Source organism: Rhopalosiphum maidis, chromosome 3 (assembly GCF_003676215.2).
Source record: "Rhopalosiphum maidis isolate BTI-1 chromosome 3, ASM367621v3, whole genome shotgun sequence".
Taxonomy (NCBI): domain Eukaryota; kingdom Metazoa; phylum Arthropoda; class Insecta; order Hemiptera; family Aphididae; genus Rhopalosiphum; species Rhopalosiphum maidis.
Genome location: NC_040879.1, coordinates 36574961 through 36583715, shown reverse-complemented (window position 1 = coordinate 36583715; position 8755 = coordinate 36574961). Strand labels below are relative to the sequence as shown.

Below are 8755 nucleotides of genomic sequence, written 5' to 3'. Positions count from 1 at the left end.
ACCATAAAAACAATAAATGAAACTATTATAACAATTATATTCTGATTTCCGAACTCGAATTACTGAATAATTAAATAGTTATTGAAATATTTTATATTCCTGTGGTTTCCTGTTCTGTATAATATAACAAGATATTTAATTTACTACATTTATGTTTTTTCTGTTTTTAATTTTTTTTATATCTATTAGCAATTATGTGATTAATAGGTATTAAAATATTTAAAAGTTATATTATATTTTTAATGGTATTTATTAATTATTTTATTTTATTTTAAAATGTAAATTTAAAAGACTATAAAAATAAAGTTATTACAGCTACAGTTTGTCAACAAATTTTAAATGCCCGACGCTTCAATATAATAAAATGAGAACACACAGTACCTATATGACCCACCAATTTTCTATATAAATTACAATTAAAACAATTAATAATATATATTATAATATTCACGGGTTAATAAAAATATGAATTACGCCAATTATATGGGTATAGACAATAGCGATTCTACGACACTTTACATTAGCGTATTATCGTAAAATTGTCATTCATGTTGTCAAAGCGGACTACATCACTGCGATATGTTTCCATGTACATCGCAATGCAGCTGCTGCTTACTCCATGAACTGCTGTTATAAATATTTCTTATCTATTAGTATAAGATCTATGGAGGTTATGGTTCTGAAAAGAGCGGGAATTCTACTGAGCAGATTAGTACAAAAGACATTTGGAATCTTATCTGTCCTGAAAACAGCGAAAACGCCAAAAACACCGAAAACTTTGCTTAATGTTAATTGTCCAATTGACCATGCCAGATGTTTATTACAACATTTACAATTAAGTAGTATTAGTTGTTCCTAATTAGAGTATAATTATATGATAGTTTCAACAACTACTGTTTCAGAATTTGATACTAGTGAATGTTTAATAATATTACTACCATAATATCGAATAATCGTATTTCATGTTGTTCGGGTTTATCTTATTTTAATTAATCTAAGATTCATTCGCGGAATTATGGATACGATTAATATACTAAATTATTTAGAAAAAAGACAACTTGGCTATGCCGGTAAGTTTAATTATCCTGTTTTTTAATTCATGTATCCTTTTGCATAATTGATTTCTTCAATTTTTAAATAAAAATACTGTTCAACCTATAATAGGATATATTTGAGGATTATTTTTCTTGTTTTAAGTTTTATTAATTTATATGTTATTTTTCTTGTTTTAAGTTTTATTAATTTATATGTAATAATTTTTAACTTGTATAAACAACATTTAAAAGATAACACTTATACTCCCGTTGGATTATATAAGTAAAAATTGATTACAACCAGTGCTTGAATTGGAAAAAAAATTGAAGACGTACGCTAGTTTTAGTTCAGAAAACACCATTCCATAGCAGATAAATTGTAAAGTAACCCATTGTGGACTTTGTCCCCCACACCCCCTGCACATATACTAAGGTACTATAAAGTTAGTATTTTTCCTCGCTTAATTAAATGAAGGGGGACGATGAAATCTATGAAAAAATGAAAACGGTCTCCATCCGCCTGTGTCTTCCTCCAATTCGAGCACTTATTACAATTTTACAAATATATTAATTAATAGTAATAATTAAATTGTGAGGTATAGAAATAGGACTATATTAGTTGAGTGGGCTATGTAACTAACTGTCATTTAAATATTTAATATCATTAAAAATCAATTTTGGAATGCGGTTTTGCTGAAAATGTTGATTTATTCATAAATTTATTATGTTTTTGTTAAACACAAATGCCAGCGTGTAATTTTTCATGTTTTTTGTATTACTATGAAATTTATAGTTTTTTTCTTTTAAGCATCATATGTGTTTAATTTATAAGTTGTTAATTCAGATTAATAAATGATTACCTCAAATAACCCAAAGGATAGAATCCAATTGTAAATTTAATAATTTTTTTCACCTTTAGATATTAATATATTTTTGTTCTAATATAAGTATTGTTACTTTATTTTAATATTCTTTTGTTTTAAGGATTTAAAAGTAAATTGAGTTACATGTTTATTGATAAGATTGGTTATATATCTCAATCAAATGATACGGACAACTCAAATATCGGGAATACTTTTGCTTGCAAGTTCAGTAGGAATAAAAACAATTTACATATAGTTGGTTGTTCAACTGAACACGGAGAAATAATTGTTCTAAATACTGTTGGTCATTTCAATGACCAAGAAAAACAGTATAGAAGAAGTAAGTACAAAAATCTACTTACCTAGGTATTACATTTTTGAAGATTTATTGTATTGAAGTCTATATTTAAAATTATTTTTATTTATAATTTAGATGTGATTTTGTGGAATAAATGCAGTTTAGTAACCATGCTCATTTTTAAATTTTCTTTTCAACTTTAGTATTGGACCTGAAAACAGGCTTGTAAAAGGTTAGGCCAAAATATTTCAAAATTTTTCTCCTCTCTTGTTAAAAAAAATAGTAACAATTCAAATTTATATATATTTTTATGTTATAGGAGAACTTAGCTGTATTTATACAATTAATACTCTAGGCTTTGATTTTTTGTATTAATATTTAATATATGTTTTAGATATTAAGATATTTTTTTATATTATAATCATACTGCTATAATATATTCAAGCTTGCTTTGAATTTCAAAATATATATCAATATGTAATTATGAAATGCCTCAGCCTATTTTTGGTGGGGATACCATGTCTCCACAATGAAGATTTAGCTTGTTCACTTAGCCTACCAACGCTGTTCTTATTACTTGTTTGTATGAATATGCGTATATTTGATGAAAACATTATACAAATCCTCTAATTATCTAACATAACATAATATATTATTAAAATAAATATAGACAAATAAATTAAATAGAAATTAAAATAACTAAAAGTAATTTTCTTTTGTTGATTTTAGCAAAATATTTTAAAAACCTATTCTTATTTATTATTATTTACTAATAATTACACCAGGTAAAAGAAGCTAATATCATACATATCATAGTATGTACTATTATTATAATCAGTGATAAAAGTAGATATTTATCTTCATTACATTTTGACAAAATAACCACTAAAACTTAAAATTTTTTTTTAAATACAATATTTTGTGTAATTTATCATTGAATAATGTGTACCTTATCTGTATTTATTTCTGATTTTCTGAATCTGACAGTTTTAGGTTAGGCCTTGACCTAACTGGTTTGACTCGTAGTTTCACCTATGCCTGAAAGTATTTAAAAATGTTCACTCATTTTTATTTTGGAAGCCAATTACAAAATAGCAAATAGATTTTTAGAGCCTTCCCAGTTTTTTAGGTAAATGTTTATTCATAATATTCTGAACGTGATTTTTGCTAAATGATTTTGAATTAATTAAATATAAATTATTAATAGTTTTATAACTATGTAATACTATATTTTCTCATATCTTAATTTGTTATCAAAATATGTCAAAAACTTAAAAAACTAGTTACTGATCCGTTAACTATCCTTTTTTTCTGTAATATTCAGTATAAAAACATACTCATTAAAAATTGCTGAAAAATTTGAATAAAATTACCTATTACTACAAAATTGTTTTTTTTTTTTTTTTGTATAACATTCAATATAAATCGAAACAAACACTTTCAAATTAACATGTAATTTAAAAAAGAAAATTGGAAAACTAGCATAGGTAGTAAATTGCATTTATAGCCATTTAAATTACATTAATTTTACTCGGTATTATAAGTACAATATTAATTTTTTTACTGAACAATATGTTTATAATACAAATCTAAACATAAAAATGTCTTTTATTATTATATTTATTGTATTTTTCAAAAATAGATCATGTACATGACAATGCTATTTTTAACTTCGCATGGGCTGAGCCACAAATGAAATTAATAACGGCTTGTGGAGACCAATCAACTAAATTATGTAATTTAAACCCATCAGGGAGGCTAGATGAAGAAAGAGAATTTATGTACAGTTCATCTGTTAAATGTGTAATGTTTTGTCCTGGATCTTCAGGTATGTATCATGAAAAAAATGTATTTAAATTACATGTCAAGATAAATTTTTATCATTTTTATGTAATACGTTGTTTTTAAAATTATTTAATAAATGTTTTATTATTTTTCTGCAGAAGTTAAATTAGTTATTACTACATATTATCTTTCATATATTTAAATCAATGATAAATAATTGTATACTAAAATAGTTAAGATGATACCAGCTCTATATGTTTATAAACATAGTGTAATAATAAATGTTACTTTAATCTTATGATTTGTCTATAAAAATTGATTTATGTTTCTTTAAAATTTTCTCTTGTATTATAAAAATTTCAAAAATATTTTTTTTCTTATAGTATCTAGGTATCTTCACTCACTTTTAACTTTTAGGAAGGCTATGGATGTATCTTTTTGAGGATTTATTATTAACCAAAATATTTACTCAACACGAGTTAAAAACCACATAATGAATAAAAATTTATAATAAAATTGTAAATTTAAATTAATTATTGTTATCTATAGATGTATTTTGTGGTGGAAGCCAAGATGGTTCAATAAAAATCTGGGATGCGCGTGTAAATAATGGTCATAGAGTTTTGGAATTTGAACATAATATACCTAATACACACGGTAAATATAGTTATTAGTTATACTGCTTTTTGGTATTAAATATCAATGTCAATTCAATGTTTTTTTTTAATTATGCTACTTATCTACATTGTTTGAAAAAAAAATATCAAAATTATTTAATAATTTATTTTTTCTTCTATCTATATCTTAGGTATTTATGAACCAATGTCAAAAAAAAAAAAATCAAGAAAAATATTTGGAGTATCTTCTGTGATATTTAAAACTGATCAAACTGTTATATCTTGTTCTTCTATGGATTAGTTAGTGTTTATTTATTATATTTCAATGAAATAACAAGTATAAATATAAAGTTAATACTTAATTTATTTAACAAAATATTTTTTTTTTTTCAGTGCTATAAAATTATGGGACTTACGTAAAAGTTACCGCCAAGTCAATGGTAATATAGAACCATTACCACTTACAAAATATTTTAATGGAAATAAAACTTCTCCGCGATTTAATGCTTATACAGATATAATAATAAATCCCCAATCTACTTTGATGTATGCTAGTTGTATAGACAATCGTATTTATTGTTATTCATTGGAGTCTACAGAAACAAGTATTTATTTACATCATTTTATGTAATATTTTTAATACCTATAGATTATTAATAATAATTATAAAATATGGATTACATAGAGTTTTATCTATCTAATATCCATAAAAAATTCAGTTTGCTTGAACAGTTGAGTTTTATGTTATAAGACTTTATCACTCTTTAAACTAAAAAATATGTTATGCTTTTATTGAAAACATTTTTAATATAATTTTTTACTTATTTCAATTATATTATTATTATTATTTATATATTTTATGTTAACTTAATTATGATTAGCTTAGTACATTTATGTTTTGTTAATCTTGGTTGCTTTAGTTGCTTAAGTATTGTATATTGTATATTGTATATTTGTATTATTATATTTTCAGAGCCAATATGCATATATAGTGGTCATTTACATGAAACTACATACTCTAAAATTAGTATTAGTCATGATGGTCGTTATCTGTTTAGTGGTTGTATGAACAATATGGGTCTTATATGGTCGACAGATTTTCCGTATAAAGAAAAACCAATGTTTGAAATAAAAAGTAGTTGTTCCTTTTCTAAAAAAGAATTGAGTGCTTCAGATTGGTGTGCAGATCCAGCAAGTACTAAAGTGAGCTTTCTTTTATTTAATTTTATATATAATATTATTCATTAGTGCTTGGAAATGTATTGTTTAGTTTCAAACAATTAAATGTATTTTAATGTGATTTTTATTTTTGTTATGGATTACCTATTTTATTGTTTATATGATGATATTTGTTTACAGATCCATAGTAGTTATAAATTACTTATAAATACTGAATGAGCACGATAAACAATATTATCAAACAAAATGTATTTAGCATACAATTTTACCAAACAATATATATTTACTATGAGTGCTAATAAATATAAAAAAAGAACTTTTTAAAAACTTAATAATTTATGCTATTAAATACATATCAAACAGTTATCAAATTCTTAGAATATTGATTAGTATGAGCAAAGAAGATTTTTATATTCTTATAATATTTAAAGTTCTATTATATTTATACTACCAATTGATAAAATCTGTATAAAATGTACATCAAACATTTGGTAATCAAATTGTTAATTTTTAAAATAGTTTTAAAGTAATATGTTATTTCAGCTATAATATTAATTAATTGATTTAAAGTACATTTTTAATCTGGTTTTATCAAATTTTATGATAGTTTCTAATTTAAATATAATATTGATCTATTTCACTAATATTTATCTAAATATTAATATGTATTTATTTTTCAAGCTTGTTACAAGTAGTGACTCAATGCCTGAAATGTGGTCAATACTTACGCTTGAACAAAGAAAATCTGAACAATCTTCATTTCATCGAACTTCATCTTATACACCAAAATCTTTTTCAACGAAAATTTCTACTGTTCCGATCAAATTCGAAACTGAACTCGGAGAAAAATTTAAAAAAGAAACTGGTTTGTATATTTTTAAAATAAAAATAAATTTCTATCCTAAATTTATTACCAAAATTAATTAAATAAGTAGACCATTGTTTATGTTTATTGTAACTATTGTTTAATCTTCTGGAGTTTTAGTCTATAAGAACCATTCCAATATAACTCAATTCAACATCCTTCTTGTATTGTTATTTTTTCTTTCTAATTTGTGTTTCTACCAATTGCTTTACCTTTTTATTACATATTTTTGTCTCATTTTTGGGTCTTATCAAAAGCTTTTATCCATATGGTCTCTATCACTGTTATCATTTATTTATTTTAACTCCTTTAAGCATATTCCGCCTATTACAATCTTCTCATTTTTATTACTTCTACTATACTTGTGCTTTGGAATCATGCCTCTACTTTGGCATTTTTTTTCCTCTTGATTTTCTCCACATTATCCACTAGTTCCATTCTTCATCTTTGGTTAGTACAAACATTGTTTGTTATATTTGACAATGATAATGATCCTTGGTTATAGTCACTTATTACTTGCCTATATTATTTCTGCTACTTCCATGATTTCTTTATTTGGTCCTATTTTAATTGTTCTGAGGTTTTTCAATTATTCGACTCCATTTATTGATTTATTATTAATATTTAAATTTGTTCTAAATATTAGAAGAAACAATGAGCAATTGGGATATTCAAAATCAAAACATAGTTCCAATGGCAGAAGATTTAAATGTCACTCCTAAAAAACCATGGAATGTATTATTTAATACAAAGACAACATTTCCATCATCCATATCATCTCAGAATGAAATAACATCCACACATTCTGCGCTTGAAGATTCTAATATGATTCCTGAAGCGGTTACACCAACTTCAAGTAAAAAACGAAAAAAAAGTGTTGTATCCCCAAGAAGCTTAATTGACCAATACTTGGTCCCAAATAGCAAACGTGAAAAATTGGATACTGTTAATGAAATATAGTTGTTAATTTAAATTATAAAATAAATCCAATGATTATATTATATGGACTGACTATTTTTATGAACGTTGGAAATTTGTGTTACTTTTAAAAATAATATATTTTTTTATGGCATTAATTTTTGATTATCTTGTATATGTATATTTTTTTATAAATAAATTTATTAAAAATGTTTTTCTTAAATTGCTACATTCCTTATTTTATACTTTATTTAAAATTATTAACCTAATAAACATTAGATATAATAAGTTCAATTTTTATTGTTTTAAAAAACTTTTCTTAGTCCAATAAATTGTAATATTTCATACTCTCTATCATAGGTATAATAATAATAATAATAATAGTAGAAAAATTCTTTAAACATTTTTTATTTTAATAAAAAGTTAATTCTATTGAATGTTAGTCCAAAAAACTAGGATTAATAAATTGTTCAAGTTCATAAAGTTATAGAGACGACATATTTAACAAATTAAAATGTGTATAAATTTCAATAAACAAATATTCAATGACTGGACTTTAGTAAGGATTAATATTAAGATGTTTAATTTGTAATATGATATTCAAATAGTTGAAATTTGATTATATAAAAAAAAATATTTGTAAAAAAATGTATTATCCATGGTTAATTTTGTTTAACTTTATTTCTATTTATTATATGTTTTTTATTGTTATTATATTATGTTGACTTGTATAGGTATTAGATAATTACAAATTTATTTGTTAAATGAAATTTTTAAGTTTTTAATTATACAAGGTGGATCTTTTATCATAAAAAAAACTATTAACATTTTTCAAAACATTTATTTTATATATTTTACAGTTGAAATAAACAACATTTTTAAACAAAAAATTATGTCTTGTAGTTTTTATTTCTTTGTAGGACTAATAATACACATTATTAATTCCATATTCTGAAGCAAAATATGTACATAAATATCGAAATTTGGACAAGTAGTTAATAAGTTATTACACTTTGTTAGTATTTTAAGTTATGATGAGTGGAATATTTTGCGGAGTATCTGCTTGCATGGGGAGTACTACTCAATACAATTGAATATGACTTTCCAGTTTTGATTTAAAAAAATATAAAATATCAAAATATATAAAACATATTCTGATTCAAAATATAAAATTAAAAATGTATGTAATCCTTCAA

General features: G+C 23.4%; 1 protein-coding gene across 2 annotated transcripts; it reads left to right on the top strand.

Moving 5' to 3' along the window:
* The first annotated feature begins 726 nt into the window (after nucleotides 1-726).
* On the top strand, nucleotides 727-7754 carry LOC113557417 (denticleless protein homolog B). 2 transcript variants are annotated; one of them, XM_026962922.1, is made up of 10 exons: nucleotides 727-839; nucleotides 903-1070; nucleotides 2019-2237; nucleotides 3838-4023; nucleotides 4530-4637; nucleotides 4789-4897; nucleotides 4991-5202; nucleotides 5571-5800; nucleotides 6458-6641; nucleotides 7288-7754. In XM_026962922.1, exons 2-10 carry the CDS (start codon nucleotides 1016-1018, stop codon nucleotides 7599-7601), a joined length of 1617 nt encoding a protein of 538 aa, XP_026818723.1. In that variant the 5' UTR covers nucleotides 727-839; nucleotides 903-1015; the 3' UTR covers nucleotides 7602-7754. The 2 variants fall into 2 exon arrangements, with proteins under 2 accessions (XP_026818723.1, XP_026818722.1); XM_026962921.1 differs by having other exon boundaries at nucleotides 752-1070.
* Nucleotides 7755-8755: the final 1001 nt, after the last annotated feature.